The following is a 17236-nucleotide window of genomic DNA, read 5'->3' as shown; positions in this document are numbered from 1 at the left end:
ATAGAGAGTAGTATTGCATCCTTCATATCTCCAAAAAGTCTTTAGTTTTATTATATTTATAAAAGAAAGATAGGCTGTACCGAGTCTTTCCGGAAAAAAACGAACGGGTGGAGGCGTGCCGTGTGGGCGGTGCTAAATAATCCCGAGCGCGCGAAGCTTTTGCGTTGAGAGCATCTGGAAGCTGTGACATCCCAAAACAAACCATGCCTAACAATCAGATTCAGCCATACATTTTTGATCCCGAATCAGATCCCGAGGCTGAAATTGAAGACGAGCAGCAGCAGCAACGACTACAGCAGGATGTCTCTGTACTGGAACTGTATAACTTTTATATTTGCTTAGCGGTTTTTGTAAATGACTAATTTTCACTTTATGTCGTCGTATTTTTTTTTTCTTTAAAGGTGTACATGTGGGAAGTGTAGTTTGATGCTGACTGAGGCGGGAGTTTTTTAAAAGTAGAAATTATTTTAACTTGAGCGCAGTGTTTTTAGAACACCATGTCTTGCGCGTTTACTCGTGGTTTATGAGGACATGATTTGGTTTTACAATAAACAAACAGACACCTACAGTGGCCAGCTAAACATGTTGATGTGCGCGGTCTCGCTCTCCTCCGGTCGACGTGTGCGCGGGCGCGCTTTTCCGAGAGAAATGCTCATATAAGGAGTTCCACTCTCGTCTACATCATTAGATCCACGATCGAAAAAAAATTGCCGAAACTTGTACCAACCCGGAAGTAAGATTTTCGGCACAGAAATTCTCCGTTATTCATCCAAAATATATTTTTTTAAACTTTGGCCATGTTTAGCATGAGAATCCATCTCATTAACACTGTAAACAACTCTGAATACATGAAACACCATTGTACCCCCCCCCCCCCCCCTTTAATTTCATAGTTGGTATGATTGGCACATTCATTTGCTTAAATTTACACATCAAAAGTATGTAAATCTAAATTATTTTATGTTAACACTTCAAAAAATTGTCATAGGGCTTTTTGCTTGCACCATTAACAAGACACTGAAAATGAACACTATAAAAACATTGAAAAACACACTATACTATGAAAGTATAGTTTAGTTTAAGTACCGGCTGCCTAAACTCTACATATGCGAGGGGCTGCATCAATAATCGCATACTCCCTTCTTTCACATTGGGTTTGGTTTACCATTGCAGGCATCCTGGAAGGGCTACAAACAGAGAAGAGTGTATAAAGACAGACTAAAGACCTTCCAAGACAGCGTGAGCACTGTGATTAAGGTAACGGTTCTATCACTGATGCTCTTTTATTACAGTTTTTCATCATACCATATTCACCTTGTTGTTTTGAATCGCAGTACTTGAATTATTCATAGCATGAAAACATGTTTCCTCTACACTTTAGTTACAGTCACTGGTGAAGATGTGGAAAGCTAAACGAAGCTACATTAAGAGAATGCAGTACTTCAAAGACCATGTAAGTCATCTCACTCACAAGTGAACGTGCAGCTTCTACATCTGCATACTCATGACGCTGAAATATTCTGTGTCGTGTTCAGGAGAAAGAAATAGTGACGATTCAAGCTTACCTTAAGGCTAATAAAGCAAGAGTTGACTACAGAACTTTGAGTAAGTCCATTACATTATTACATTGAATGTATTATCTAATTTAATTTACATTTACTTGTATTGTTAGTTGATTGGTTTACATGGTAAATATAATTGTTTTTCCATTTTTTTTTTTTTCAAACAGCCGGTTCTCAGCATCCCCCTCTCTCAGTGGTCCGTAAATTTGTACACTTGCTGGAACAAAGTAGCCTCGATTTACAGGAGGAACAGGAAGTGACACGGCTCAGAGAGGAAGTGGTCACCAAGATTCGTGCTAATCAGCAAATGGAAAAGGATCTGAATTTAATGGATATTAAGATTGGCCTGTTAGTAAAGAACAGGATCACACTACAGGTGCTATTTTTATGTGGGGGTTTTAAATAATTTAAAGACTGAGATTGTGAGCTATGTGGATTGTTTATTGTATATACTATAGATTAATGAGACAAATGTTACATTATCCTTTGATGTATATAGGTTTGAAGTTTCCCAAAAAGACAAAAAAACGTCCAAAAAAACACTTGTTTTTTTTGTGTTTTTTTTACACAAAAAAAAAAAAAAGTTTTCTTGAGTCTCATAAGAGTAGAAGCACTTACAGATGTTCAAACCAGTTGAGTTTAACCTTTGATCCATCCTAATTTGTCCAACTACTTCAATGTTTTCTCCTTTGGCAGGATGTGGTGTCACACAGCAAAAAGATGAACAGCAAAAAGAACAAAATGAATAAAGAAGATCTGGCCATGGGGGAAAAGCAGGGCATCAAGGGCCTGAGCAAAGATAAGAGGAAGAAACTGGAGACCTATCAGCATCTCTTTTACCTTCTACAAGTGAGACCTTTGGCCCACATTCAGTCATTTTAAATCATTTATGAAATAGACTGGAATGCTGAAGATATATATATATATATATATATGTGTGTGTGTGTGTGTATGTAAAACATTTATACATTTTAAAAAAAAAATCACAAAATGTTATAAATACTGTAAATCTTTTTAGTTAAACGTTTTCTTAATTTAACAGACTAATCCTTCATACCTGGCCAAGCTAATCTTCCAGATGCCCCAGAACAAATCCACCAAGTTCATGGACACTGTGATCTTCACGTTGTATAACTATGCCTCTAACCAGCGGGAAGAGTACTTGCTGCTCAAGCTTTTTGAGTCAGCGCTGCGAGAGGAGATCAAGTAAGATATAGAGACTGAGATTTAGAGAATTTTATTTTCTAGCTTGAGCATGCAAAAACAACATTGTTTCAGAGAGACTAATATATTTCAATTCATAATTATTGCATCAAACGTGAATAAAATGTCTCTGATTGTACAATGTGTATAGTTTTGCTTTATAATATACAGCATGGCAAATATCATTGTAACTTTGCTGTCATCTCTGGCAGATCTAAGGTGGATCATATCCAGGAAATAGTGACAGGAAACCCTACAGTCATTAAGATGGTGCTGAGCTTTTACCGTGGTGCTCGTGGACAGAACGCCCTCAGGCAGTTGCTTGGACCAGTGGTTAAAGAGATCATTGAGGACAAAAACCTGGGCATCAACACTAACCCTGTAGACATCTACAAAGCCTGGGTTAATCAGCTAGAGACCGCTACAGGAGAAGCCAGGTTCATATTTTCTTATCTTACATATTACGCACACTTTCTCACATCCATTTCCCCTCCATATTTAAAAAAAAAAAAATGCAATAAAATATTTTTAAAAAATATGCAATAAGCATATTTAAAAAAAAAAAAATAACAATAAAACATTGACTAAAAGTTTGGGGTCAGTAAGATTCTTTTGCAAGAAATGAATGCTTTTATTCAGCAAATATGCATTCAATTACAATTTATATTGTTCTATTTGAAATAAATTGGTTTCCACTATAATATTCAGCAGCACAACTGTTTTCAACTGATGATATTAAAAATGTTTCTAGAGCACCAAATCAGCCTATTAGAATGATTTCTGAAGGATCATGTGACTGAAGACTGGAGTAATGATGCTGAAAATTCAGCTTTTGCATTATGATTTACTTTTTAAAATATATTCAAATGAAAACAGTTATTTTAAATAGTAATATTTCTGTTTTTACTGTATGGTTGATCAAATAAATGCAACCTTGGTAAAGATGAGAGACTTTTTTCAAATACATACAAAAATTTGCATATCTAATACTAATACTAATACTCTTTCTATCTTTAGTTTTGTTTTTGTTTAATTATTTATTACTACTGTTGTTGAACTTCACTTCATAGTAAGCTGCCATATGAGGTCACGCCAGACCAGGCTCTGTCACACGAGGAAGTGAGGGCTAAACTGGAATCCTCCAATCAGGTGCTCCGTACCGTCACAGACAAAGTGCTCGGCTCTATCATGTCATCGCTGGACAGCATCCCGTAAGAACAAAGACCATTGCAGCCTTTCAAACAGATGTTCAGTTATGCTTCATTCAGTTCATTTTCATTTCGCCTGTTATATTTGTCAAATATGTATGCTGAATACAATTCTTGTATTATGAAGGATTCTTTTATACAATATAACTTTACAGTGTCATTGTGCACCAGGGGGCAGCATTGTAGTTAAAACAGAGAGAGTCTGCCAAAAACAAGAAATATTTTCAATACAGAATCAGCGTTGTGTGCTGTTTTGCACACAACATTTATTACTAACCTCTCATTAATTTAAGGTATGGCCAGATTTTTATTTTGCATTATTTGATATCTGTTTTCTTTTGCATGCAGTTACGGCATGAGATATATTGCTAAAGTTCTAAAGGACACGCTTCATGAGAAATTCCCTGACGCCACAGAGGATGAATTATTAAAGGTCAGATGTTGACTATTTTAGTGGTACTCGTTTATCCAGATTTCATACAAATGTTTCTTTTAAAATATGTATTCAATGGGTCCTGCCTGCAAAGCTGTTTCTTTTAAAATATGTATTCAATGGGTCCTGCCTGCAAAGCTGTTTCTTTTAAAATATGTATTCAATGGGTCCTCCCTGCAAAGCTCATTTCATACTTGAAATGTAGCTATAATTGCTTGACACATGATGAACCACAACAGATTAAAGATGAACTAAATCACATTTTGTGGAGTCAAGGTCTCAAGAACCCAGAAAAATAATGGTTCACATGGAATAAGTTCAGTTTGAATAGCAGCATCTTCTTCCCACAGATTGTAGGGACTCTTCTCTATTACCGTTACATGAATCCTGCCATTGTGGCTCCAGATGGCTTTGACATCATTGACATGACGGCCGGAGGTCAGGTGCATTCAGAGCAGAGGAGGAACCTGGCGTCAGTGGCTAAGATGCTTCAGCATGCAGCTGCCAACAAGCTTTTTGAGGACGAGAGCGACCACCTTACCCCCATGAACAGTTACATCTCCCAGACCTATCAAAGGTTCAGGTGAGGAGAACAGAGCACTTCATCAGTTTAAGGTTTAGTTTGTCTAGGGTCACACAAAAAAATTACTATTACTGTTGAGAAGAATCAAATACTTAAAGGGATAGTTCACCTAAAAATGACAATTCTGTCATCATTTACTCACCCTTCAAAACCTACATGACTTACATTCTTCTGTGGAACTTAAAAGAAGGTATTTTGAAGAATATCTCAGTGTGTTTTTGAAAGTCAATAGGGTCCGATGTTGTTTTCTTCTCATAGAAACATAAATACTTTATGTAGAAACTGATGAGTAGAACAAAAGATTTGAAACAATCAGACAAATCTTTAGTCAGGACAGGCTAAAGATATATGGAAATTGAGGTTAAAGGTGAGGAAGTGTTTTTGTATGAAAGTAAGGCATCAGCAGTGAGGAGGGACATGTGTTGCCACTTCAGACATATTAGTGTGTGTATGCTTGTGTGAGGCAGCTGGAAGTGCTAAATGACCTTTTGCCCAAAGCCCCTCATTCCCATGCCGGTGAGTCATTCTTACTGGAAACTCCCTGCTGATTTCTTTTCCTCTCTGATTCTCAGCAATTCTGCCTGATGATCTGGATTATTGCAGTTTATGACAGCATGTGACCTTCTCATTCAAGTATACTTTGCATTGTAAATTGATTATGCATTTTGGTTCAAAACAGATTTCCACAGAATTTGAACAGCTGTTACTCACAGAATTCCACACTCCCATGTCTCCTGCATATGTGTGTATTAAATATTTTGGTTAATTCGATGGGGTTTTCATATTTTACCATGATTCTACCGAAATCCACAGATTTTCCACTAAAATCACAAAACAATCGACAGATTTAAAGGATACTTCACAGCTGGCAAAATGGGCTTTCAATAAAACTTGACTGCCTATACAGTAGAAAGGCCACAAAAAAAAAAAAAAGAGTGCAAGCATTCTGACTAAAGAAAACAGAAAAGGCCTGTTGTCTTCCCTTTATTCAAATAGGTAGGAAAACTTCAACACCCATAATGCACTGGGCATGTCCACTCCCACCAGTCTGCTGTGTGTAGTACGCTCACCAGTCAAATACCGCCTTGCTTTAGTAGGAAACACTTCTTAGCAAACTTTTAGTCATAATGGTGTCGACTTGTATTGTTCCTGGGTGCAAGTCTGTAAGAATTTAAAGAGTAAACGTTTAGCGTAGTGGGTTACTTTGGGTTTCCAGTGAAGGATCCAGCACGTTGTAGGCAGCGGCTAAAAGCTGCAAAGAACACGGAGAGAATACCACAATAGAAACACTGAAAAACCTTAGTGTTTGTTGTCAACATTTCAAACTGGATGACCACGAACAATGTTTTAGGCCAAATGGAGGGGAAAAACTGGCGTTCTGTCAGTTCCACCCAACCTCCCAAAGCAAATCACTATTGCGTGCAGGTAGGAAAGCTGTTGCCATAGTGTTCTAGTTTTACTATAATGCTGTTTAAAGAGAAGACACAGTATAATTTTCAGTGATAAACCTACTCTTACAATAACCATTCTCTAAATACAAAATGGGTTGACAATCTGTGAAGTTACACTATTCTGGGCCTGGTTACAACTTTTTTTTGCTTTTCAGGGGCTTCTTCCAGGCAGCTTGCGACGTTCCAGCTCCCGAGGAGAAGTTTAACGTGGACGAGTACTCTGACATGGTGACACTCAGCAAACCTGTCATCTACATCTCTATTGAGGAGATAATCAACACACACTCTGTAAGACACAATATAACCAACCAATTCAATAGAAACCTCTTTTTTCAAAGTTGCAATGAAACAGAAGTAGCAAAAGATTTTTTTTATTCCGCATTGTAATGCACCCGAGTGTAACGGATTGTGGAAAAGAAAAAATGTAGGGTGGGACTTGGTTCTATGCATTAGTTGTTGATTGGATTTCGAGATGTGGGCGTTGCCCTAAAAGTGGTGGCAGATGAATGAGCGCTTGCAGGGGCGGGGTTTAAGCAGACTGAATGATTGGAGAAATCCTACATACATCAATAGAGAGAAGTCTCTCATTTTCACGGGAAGATCTAGTTATGGCATTTAGATTTAACATCACAAGGTCAAAACATTTTTAAATAATAAAACGTGTGTACTGACCATCCACAATAAGATCTATAACTTTCTTTTAGAAAATAGATATGGTGAATTTTCATTTCAAGCCAACTTTTACCATGAGGTTTGTATTACAGCTGTGAGCCCATCGTTCAGTGGAAGAGATGGCCTCTACTTTTTATCTTTTATTGCTGGGCTGTTCATATGAAAAAGAGACACACAACTTGTCCAAACGTGTATTTTCAACACTTACTGTATCTGTAGGCATGTGATCTGGAATGTGAAGTCAAATGCTTTTTTTAGATCTGTAACTCGTTGTGACTAAGTTTCATTAGCAACCTTTGAGTCATGAGAGGAATCTACTGTGAGGAGTGGCTTAACTTGATCCATATGTGTGAGGGAGTGACATCATGACCTGTGCAGACATAATAAATAGAGCCTGCATACTTTTCTCAACTCAGCCAAACGCCTACATTCTTTTTATTGGATAACTAACATTTCTGTTTGTTTTCAAGAGTGCAACACATAAATTAAGAGAAGTGATGTCCCTTTTCAGCTCTATGACTGAAATATATATTTTATTGAACCAGAGATATTCTGTGATTTGAGGTGATGTGCAGTTCAAAACAGATATTAAGGAGATGTACAAGGAAGAAATTCCCTTCAAATCGAAACTGTTTATTGACTCCTAAAGTTTGGTGTTGTCCTGGTTTCTCTGCCAAATTTTAGGACAATGAGATGGATTGGAAACAAACACTCATCCTCTTAGTTATGTTGCGGATTCTTTTTTTTATTTTTAAAGAACGAGTCCCAGACTTTACATTTTCAACTTTGCATTTTACAGAATAAAGAGCATTAATTTTTTTATTGATTTTTGACCCTCGTCTTTAAGTAGATATCACAGTAATAGTAATTGTAAACTACAATAATACGTCAACTTGATCCAAGGTCGATTTTGATATTGTGATGATGTGTTGTCAAGAAGTTTTGTTGTTTTGTAGTCTATACAGACTAGTTGTAGCTGATAGTTAAATTTACTTTTTTTTTCTAGTTGGTGTTGGAACATAAGGAAGCCATTGCTCCAGATCACAGTGATCTTCTGCTTGAGCTCCTGAAGGACCTGGGGGAAGTTCCTGACATCGAGTCTCTACTTGGTAATATGATAACACATACAAACACATAATTTCATTAATTCACTGGGAACACCTTTTAGACATCACCAGAATTATCCACCTAGATGACATAAAGACTGATATGATGTTTTTTTGCAACAGTGTGTGAGTAGTTAAGATACATTTTCACTCACTGACAGTTGATTCATAGAAAATGACAGAAATTAGCAGAAACCTGCTGTCAGAACTTAGACAATAATGAAAGTAAAACACACTCTGACACTCAGGTGAAGGAACTGTGGACACAAATGACCCAAACAAGGAGAACTCACTGAGTCAGCTGGCCAAAACAGAGATCTCCCTTACCCTCACCAACAAGTTTGAGCTGCTGGATGGAGATGACAAAGACATGAAGGGACTAATGACAAAGTAAGGGAGCAAGTAATCATCACTTCTTCAACTGCCTTAAAATGTGAAATGTCCTCACATAATATCTCTCTTGTCACACTCAACTATTCTTCACTGTCCTCATTTCCTGTCTTCATATCTCTCCTTACCCATGGGAGGAAGTGGTTTGGTGACCAGTTTTATCTTCACTTCTAAAAAGGGCCTCTTGACTCACTTTGTGTAATTAGCCTTGTTAAGTAAAGGCCTGTTCACACCAAGATGATTTAGTGTGTAAATTCAGTGCGACAAACATTTTACATTTCAATATTAATGTGTCTGTTTAAAACAACACAAACATTTGGATGCCTTGAATACTTGAAAAACTACCTAGGACTCTTTCCATATGGTGCAGTATTTCTTTAGGGAGGAAGCAGGAAGAGTGACATCATAGCTCATTGTCTATATGTTTACACCCTGCTCCATTTCCATTTCCAAAAAAACACATCTGTGAGGCCCCTGTGACCCAGACGTGTCTGATCTTCTGTTTACAGACCATATAAACATGAATTACTGTAACCAGCCAGTTTGTGTATGTACATTGTGAGACAAATCACAAATGAGTCTGTGTTTTCCCAGCAAGCACTTTTGCTTTTACTACCAAACTCGTTCTCAAAGGGATAGTTTAATCAAATTTTACTATCATTTACTCTCCCTTATGTCGTTCCAAACCTGCATGAATTTGTTTCTTTCTTCTGTTGAACATAAAATATATTTTGAAGAATGTTCTTGTCCATTTAATAAAAAAGCCAAAACAACATTGGACCCCATTGACTGAATGTATAGACAAAAAAAAAACACTTCGACATATATACTCTTATGCTCAGCAGAAGAAAAAGTCAGAATATCAAACTGTTTTTAAAATCACAACAAGCATAAATTCAGTCAAGTTTGGACGGTTATTTCAATAAAAAATTAAGTTTTTTTCATTATGTCACCAGTATATTGGAGGCTTTATCAAGTCTTAATTGTGAGTGCCAAAGAAGTAGACTTGTATTGCATTATCTGCTGAACAATGTCAGCCCATATCTTACCATAAGAAAACGCAGAACATGTTGAGACACTCTGATAAGTGCATCCTCATCTTTGTTTGGCTGTCACTTTGCAGAACAAAGAAACTGATAGTGGATGTGGTGAAAATTCAACCAGGGGAGGCACTCACCGATATCCTGGAAACTCCCGCCTCTGCTGCACAGGTACCTGCCTTTGCCCCATGATCAAGATTGAATGGAGGCCAGTCTTCCAACAGATTCAGATGAAGTTCAGTCGATTAACCTCCAACCCTCTCTCTCTGGTGTTGTAGGAGGCAGAGCACGCAAAGCTTGTGGAGCGTCAGGTGGTGCAGGACTCTCAGACTCCAGAAGGGTTAAAGAGCAGCCAGGCCATGCTAGAAGACCGCCAGCTGCCTCTGGAGCAGAAGAAGAGGAAGATCCTCAGGAACCTGAGAACTCTAGAGCAGGCTGGTCTGGCCAGCTCGAAACACAAGTACCAGGAAGTCATCAATGACATCTCCAAGGTCAGGCCTTAATGACTTCATTCAGGGGTGCAGGAACTATGTGAAAAGAGCTTGGGGCACATTAATACTTGTGTATGGGATGAATGTAGATATTCCTGAGCCATATAATGATTGCTATGCCCTAAGCATCTATTAAATCCTGGCATGACCTTATCTTGCTCCCTTTAGGACTGCAGTGTACCATAAACACCTTCAACTAGGTTTAAGCTGTTAGGTCATGTCTTTTAGTCTGACTGTATTTGTAAAATATTTGTTTGTTTTTTTGCATGTGGCAGGACATTCGATACCAACGGCGCTATAGGCAGAGGAGGAAAGCCGAATTGGTGAAGTTGCAGCAGACTCTGACTGCGCTCAATTCCAAGGCGGCTTTCTATCAAGAACAGATCAACTACTATGACACATACATCAAAACCTGTCTGGATAACCTCAACAGAAAGTGAGTGGAGATACATGTAATGTTCTCTGGCAACTTTTCATATCTTGTACAAGCATGCAATAATCACTAAGAAATTCATTGTGTTGATACATAGATAAAATAATCTGCAATTTGATTAGCAAACAATTAATCAAGTACTAAAACAGATATATTATTCAATATATCATTCAATTAAATGTAGTCATTTAGAAAATAATGTTAAAATTGAAGTTATTTTTAATGTGATCATGACATTTTCATATATTTGCATTTTCAGTTTAATTATTGCTTTTCTTTATTATATTTTGCCTTTTTGTTAATTTCCTGCTGATTTGAGGTGCAGCACCAATCTGTTTATTCATTAATCAATTGAATGACTAACTTGCTTTCATTTTTTTATCTTATCCCCATGTTTAGACATTTTCATAAGTTATTTTCACATTTGATTGATTAATATCTCAAATAATTATTGAGTGGCACAATTGACACCCCCGCATAACCCAATTCACCAATGATACACAATAGCTTAAGAGGGGTACTTACTGGTGTGTAAATTGGGAAGTGTCCTATAAGACATATATTTCGCTAATGGTTGTTTCACCACCAGGAATTCACGAAGGTCCATTAAACTGGACAGAAAGGAAGACGAGAAGAGCACTAAGAAGTCCAAGGCCTCATCCCTGAAGTACACAGCTGCCAAACTGCATGAGAAAGGAGTCATTCTGGAGATCGAAGGCCTCCAGACTAATCAGTGTGTGCTTCCTCTTTACACCATTTCTTTTCATTCTAAGGCTAATAACTAATTGCATTGATAATGAGAAACTTTACATTGTGCCATAATAAAGCACATAAATATCTAAACCAGTGGTGTCCAAACCTGCTCCTGGAGGGCCACTGTCCTGCAGAGTTTAGCTCCAACTTGCCTCAAAAACACCTGCCTGCAAGCTTCTAGTATGCCTTGTTAAAACATAAGTAGCTGCTTCAGGTGTGTTTAATTGGGGTTGGAGCTAAACTCCTCTTCAGGAGAAGGTTGGGACACCCCTGATTTAAACTGACCCCAGATCAGTGGCTAGGACATATTTCACAAGATGATTTTCAGAGAATGCTTAATGCACAGTCAGCAGTTTGTGTGTTGCATTAGAGGGTGGGTAGTGCATTATAAGTTGTTTCCCATCCTGTTTTGCTCTTCCTCATGCAGCCCAAATGGGAGTTTAGTGAGTGACAAGCCAACTATTTCTGCTATCTCTTTAGGCAGATCAAAAGAATATTAATAATGTTATCTAACTATGTGATTTAGTCGTTTAATTTGTTGTCCGTTTCAGGAATGTATTATGTTTATAGTACTTTTTGACCAGGCACTACCAGTCATTTTGCACTCTAAGCCCCACCTATTCCAGTACTTCAGTAAGTGTTTTGTACGTTTCAGGTTAAAAAATGTCATGTTTGACATTTGCCCTTGTGAGGAAGTGGGTGACTTTGAGATAAAGGCCAAGCTTATGGGAGTTGAAATGGAGAAGGTGCAACTGCATTTCCAGGTCAGTTTCCAGGTGCACAGAGCCTGGCACAAGTTCTTCTCTTATGCATGCAGGATAATACTTTTATTAATTGGAATTGTATTTATGGTAACACCAATACAGAAATGTTTTTCATGTCTTGTTTTTTTTTTTTTTTTGTTATCAGGACCTGTTGCAGCTTCAGTATGAGGGAGTAGCGGTCATGAAAATGTTTGACAAGGCCAAAGTCAACGTCAATCTACTGATCTTCCTTTTGAACAAAAAGTTCTATGGAAAATGAGAAATATTTTGTTTGGAAATATGAACTAGCTATTAATGTTAGTTTACACTTTGCAAATTGTGCAAAAAGAATAGAACGTGCCTTTGGTTTTTAGATGTTTTTTGTAAAAGAAATGTCTTTGATCATTCAGGGTATTTGTGCAACTGTTTTTGCAGGTTTTCTGTATTTAATTAACTATAAAATGAGATCTCACCACTCTAAGAATATGATACATACGCTGTACATACATAGCATACTTTTGATTTTACTTACATTGAAAGGAAATTTAATCACCACAATCAAAGAAACAGATGTTCACAATATTTCATGATGATGACTGGAATTGATTAATTTTTTTTATTTTTATTGTGTATGGATTATATTTTTAAATACAAGTATAATTGAAAAATATATATTTGATGGCAAGTAATGTATTGAAAGCTGCAATGTTTTAATATTTTAAAAATGTAGAACGTGGGAATAACACAAATGACTCAAAATGCACTACTGCCGTGTGGCTGTTAAATAAGATAAACTGGAGGAGACTTTTCAAAGGCCTGTCATTAACCTAGTGCCTTTCATTTCTAAGTGCTCAACTGTACATCTTTTAAATATATACCTATTAAAGAGCATTCCTAAATGTTTTCAGTTAAAAGAAACGTGTACTGAGAAGGATTAATGTATTGGTTTTAATTAAATACATCTTACAACAAAACAGTGTGCGATTATTCATTTATGCGAGACTCAAGGGCTGTATTGTGAATCAAAAACCCAAGTGTAAATTCAGTACTAATAGCATACAATCAGATTTAAGTTGGTTTCAAATTAGGGCTCTTTTTTTTTTTGGTGTCATTTCTGTCCTCTAGAGTCTAGACGAAAAACTGCAACTTCATACTCTGTAAAAGCACTAGGTGAAACAAATCTAAAATAACAACCCTTAGAAATATCAAATTAAGTTAACATTTGTATCAACTAGTCGGGTTTAAGTGGATTTTAGAGTCTTGAGCTGCACGAGTAGGCGTTGACGTGCACGCGCCACACGGAGAGAATCCAGCATCCTCCCTCTAGTCTTTCCTGATGTCTTGAGAGCGTGCGCGATTAGGCACATTCGGAAAAAAGGCTTTGATGTAAAGAGTGTAAATCAAACAAAAAACAGGCATTTTGAGCTGCACTGTTTCTTTCAGTCGTGATGTTGAGGGTTGTGGTGTTGATGGGGCTGCTGGCTGTGGAGGGATCTGCGGCTGCGCTGCCCAATAACGGTAAGACACTTACAGCCTCTTTCTTTGCACTGAACAAACAGGGTAATCAACTTTAGTAACTTAAAGTTATTTGCTAAGCGGAGCTAAGTACATATTAGGTGCTTAGTTACTTTGAAATTAACTCGGTATTTGTTTGCACCGTTTATTCTTAAGGCAAGACTATTTGGGCGAAAGTTGAAATCATGCAACTCAGTTTATGGTAATTAATTTTTTTTATTTTTTTATTTAAATACCAAGTAATTATTAAATCTCTTCTGGGAAAAAGTTTAAACCAGCTTTGAAAAGTTAAGTAGCAATAATGAGCATTTTAGTAGGGATATTAGCATAAATATAATAAACATTAATCTACAATTAAAAATAAAGTTAAAATCAGGGGCAATAATGTTAAATGTCAGCAATACAACAGTGTTATTTTTAATTTTATTTTTATTTTTTTATTTTTGTAGACTAACTAAATACTAGTAATCATGAAATACCTTCTGTAAAAATAAATAAATAATTTAATTATCGATAGTCGCATCTGCGCGTTGTGCCTGGGAAACCGAAACATGAGAATGCTTTATAGGCTATAAGCGCTTCAAACTAAGCCTACTGCGTCTAGCCCTCTCGCGTTTTGACAGCGTGTGCTGTTTAATGCCTTTGACAAGTGTTTTCCTCAGCGCATAACATTATGGTTATCCTTGTCTGTAAATATTAGAAAGACCAGCGCATTTCCTTTTCGCATATTCTGACCTATGATTCTGACAAGCGTCACATGCTTCAATGAACGCGCGCCGGTGCGCGCATGCGCGTCAAACAGACGGAGCGCAGTAGAATAGCAGCGCAAACATTCTAAATAAATACACATTTTGCTAAAATATATATTTTTGTTAGAAATTAAGAGTAGGTTTAAAAATATGTAACACTAGTAATCATAATTACGAGAGTAGTAATAGCCCATTAATGTTGCAGGCCTAATATACGTTTAGGAGTGAATCTGTGTGTTCTTTGCGGTATAATAATAATAATACATGTATTTTATATAGCGCCTTTAAAAGTTGGTTTCTCAAAGCGCTTTCCAGGCAAACATAACAACAGAGAAAACTGCACATTTTAAATACAAAAATAAACAAATAAAATGAATTATCAAGTAAAAGCAATCCTAAATGGTGTGTGTATACCTCGTACACACTAGTATTGTGTGCTTTTTTTTGTTTCTTATAATTTTAGTCGTTTAAATTTCTGCTTTAAAATAAAAAAAGCAATCAGTTGATTTTAGTTTTAGAATGCATTTTAATCTTTTTTGCTTATAATACAACAGGTAGCCTACATTCACTATATTTGATGTTGTCATATGCTTTCTTGTACGCCTTGTTTGGAGGACAGAACTGGGCATGAAGGATGTAAAATATTATTGTTAAAAATATTAAAATAAAATAAATGACCTATTATTTAAAAAAAAGATATTTTTTATTTTTCATGTAGGCTATCTACAAAGTTGCAGCTCTATGACCAGGCAGAGAGACAAGATAAAACCAGCAAATTATGTAATATATAAAATATATCATAGGCTAATAAATATAATAAATTAATAATACAACTAAATAAAAAATAAAAAAAACCTGTTTGAATTTGTCCCATGTGTAACTGACGATAATTGTTAAGATTTATGTGACAATGCTTTCTTTCTTTTTTTCCTAAACATTTTACACTTTTTTTTCTTCAGGAACGTTAATTCGGACATTTTCGGGTTATTTCCTCACCGTCACCGATGAGCCAATATTTGATTATCTGGACGTGCAGGACGAAGGCAGCGGCTCCAGTTCGGGCCAAGCATCAAAACCCAGGAAAGATCACCACCACCCTGTGCCTAAAAAGACCTATCACATCTCTCAGGAGGCCTCCAGCTTCCTCACAGGCCGCGTGGTGACAGCTGTCATCCCTACAATATATATTATAGTGTTTATTATCAGCGCTCCTCTAAATCTGCTGGCGCTTGTCATGTTTGTGCGCAAAGTGAGACCAAAGAAACCGGCTGCGATTTATATGATGAATCTAGCCTGCGCTGACCTTCTGTTCGTCCTGGTCCTTCCGTTTAGAATAGCCTACAATTACAACGGAAATAACTGGATATACGGGGCTGGGATGTGTCGTTTCGTCACGGCTGCTTTCTACTGCAACATGTACTGCTCAGTGCTGCTGATTATGTGCATTAGTGTGGATCGCTTTATGGCTGTCGTCTACCCGATGGACTCGCTTACCTGGCGCAGTCCTCAAACCGCGTCCGTCGTGTGCGCCGCCATGTGGCTTTTGTCCATCGGCGGGGCGATGCCTTTGCTGATTTCCAATCAGACCATTCACTTACCTGACCTGGGCATAACCACGTGTCACGACGTCCTTGACATCCACCATCTCCGCGAGTATTACCTGTACTTCTTCCCTGTCATCTCTTCACTTTTCTTTTTCATTCCACTTATTTTTAGCACCGTCTGCTACGTGCGCATCATCCAGGCCTTGTGCGCAGCCAACGTGGAAAACCGTGCGAAAAAAACGCGGGCCGTTTTTATGGCGGTAACTGTTTTTGCCGTTTTCGTCATATGCTTCACACCAACAAACGTCATCCTGTTGGCGCATTACGTGCAGTTCGCTCGCAAGCAAAACGATGCGTCCTACGCCGCGTACCTGGTCTCCACGTGCATCGGGAGCGTCAGCTGCTGTCTGGACCCCCTCATCTACTACTTTGGGTCGTCTCAGTGCCAAAAACAGGTTCTCGCCTTTCTCAAGTGTCAGGAGGTCTCAGGCATGGAGAGGAGAGCACAGTTCACCAGCAGCACCATGTCAAGCAAGGTCGAGACTTTTAAAAGCAGCGTGAGCAACCAGTACAGGAAGCTGATGGCATGAAAAGCACTGCTGAAAAAGACAACAGGCTGGTCTGATGGCTGCTTTTAGACGGGTTTTGAGAACTTTACAGCTGGCCAGAGTGAGAGACTTTCTCAAACTAGCTGCAGCAGGTTTCCAAGGAGTTTCAATCACATTTCGTTTAACCAGGTCTAGCTCAGTAGAATGGTGGGGGTTGAGTGCTCTATCATTCATTGGAACTCTTTAATTATTCATGCTTTTTTTGTATCCATTGGCACTTCAACCATTTCTGTGCAGTTGTAAAGCCTTTGCTAATGTATAGAATCTTGCTTTATTTTTGTATTCATTTGTGACCATGTCAAATAATGAAAACATTTTTACAGTAGGCCACTTTTACAGTAGGCTACATATCAGATATTAATTCTTGTAAAGATTCAAATTGTTAACATATATTTCTGATTGTTTATCCTACTGTAATTTGCATGCTAGCTTGACCAGCTGGCTGTTTTTTTATGAAGTTGCCTGGTGTGTTCTTTTTGTCTTTGATGGGTAGGTAGGCCTACAATATATAGGCCTACACTATACTGTTAGGTTTGGGGTCCGAAAATTAATAGGCCTACTTTATTCAGCAAGGATGCAATAAATTGATCAAAAGTTACGGTATATGTTACAAAAGATTTCTATTTCTTTTCAACCGAGTCAGTCTGCTAAGGGGTAAGTCGGAACTTGAAATTTAGGTGAATGTAAATTTTTTGACGAGCCAAACACGTCAGTAAGTAACACAATTGATGTAAGCTAGGAATAAACTTCAT

General features: G+C 37.5%; 3 protein-coding genes across 3 annotated transcripts in view; 2 read left to right on the top strand and 1 right to left on the bottom strand.

Moving 5' to 3' along the window:
* The window catches only part of iqgap2 (IQ motif containing GTPase activating protein 2), a 68459-nt gene extending 55417 nt beyond the window's left edge, over positions 1-13042 (top strand). Inside the window, exons 20-38 of the mRNA XM_056233353.1 lie at positions 1174-1257; positions 1382-1453; positions 1536-1605; positions 1730-1938; positions 2259-2411; positions 2605-2768; positions 2978-3202; positions 3836-3976; positions 4322-4406; positions 4757-4989; positions 6596-6728; positions 8119-8221; positions 8467-8608; positions 9732-9819; positions 9927-10139; positions 10415-10575; positions 11162-11305; positions 11981-12089; positions 12235-13042. Of these exons, the coding sequence (XP_056089328.1) occupies positions 1174-1257; positions 1382-1453; positions 1536-1605; positions 1730-1938; positions 2259-2411; positions 2605-2768; positions 2978-3202; positions 3836-3976; positions 4322-4406; positions 4757-4989; positions 6596-6728; positions 8119-8221; positions 8467-8608; positions 9732-9819; positions 9927-10139; positions 10415-10575; positions 11162-11305; positions 11981-12089; positions 12235-12348 (2643 nt within the window). The 3' untranslated portion in view covers positions 12349-13042. The remainder of the gene's footprint in view (positions 1-1173; positions 1258-1381; positions 1454-1535; positions 1606-1729; positions 1939-2258; positions 2412-2604; positions 2769-2977; positions 3203-3835; positions 3977-4321; positions 4407-4756; positions 4990-6595; positions 6729-8118; positions 8222-8466; positions 8609-9731; positions 9820-9926; positions 10140-10414; positions 10576-11161; positions 11306-11980; positions 12090-12234) is intronic.
* Positions 1-17236, bottom strand: part of ifngr2 (interferon gamma receptor 2) — a 187631-nt gene that overhangs the window by 156463 nt on the left and 13932 nt on the right. The gene's annotated exons all lie outside the window — the stretch shown is intronic.
* On the top strand, positions 13389-16656 carry f2r (coagulation factor II (thrombin) receptor). Its single transcript, XM_056233368.1, has 2 exons — positions 13389-13586; positions 15292-16656. Exons 1-2 carry the CDS (start codon positions 13517-13519, stop codon positions 16464-16466), a joined length of 1245 nt encoding a protein of 414 aa, XP_056089343.1. The 5' UTR covers positions 13389-13516; the 3' UTR covers positions 16467-16656.

The sequence above is a fragment of the Rhinichthys klamathensis genome, unplaced genomic scaffold (assembly GCF_029890125.1).
Source record: "Rhinichthys klamathensis goyatoka isolate OS25496 unplaced genomic scaffold, OSU_Roscu_1.1 h1tg000369l_1, whole genome shotgun sequence".
NCBI lineage: Eukaryota > Metazoa > Chordata > Actinopteri > Cypriniformes > Leuciscidae > Rhinichthys > Rhinichthys klamathensis.
The sequence above is the reverse complement of the archived record's forward strand: the minus strand, read 5'-3'. Positions and strand labels throughout refer to the sequence as shown.

What these genes read in the sequence shown, in the direction of transcription:
- f2r (XM_056233368.1), top strand. Translation starts at nt 13,517, where the DNA reads ATGTTGAGGGTTGTGGTGTTGATGGGGCTGCTGGCTGTGGAGGGATCT. An exon ending in GGCTGCGCTGCCCAATAACG is followed by an intron (nt 13,587 to 15,291) that starts GTAAGACACTTA and finishes TTTTTTCTTCAG; the next exon opens with GAACGTTAATTCGGACATTT.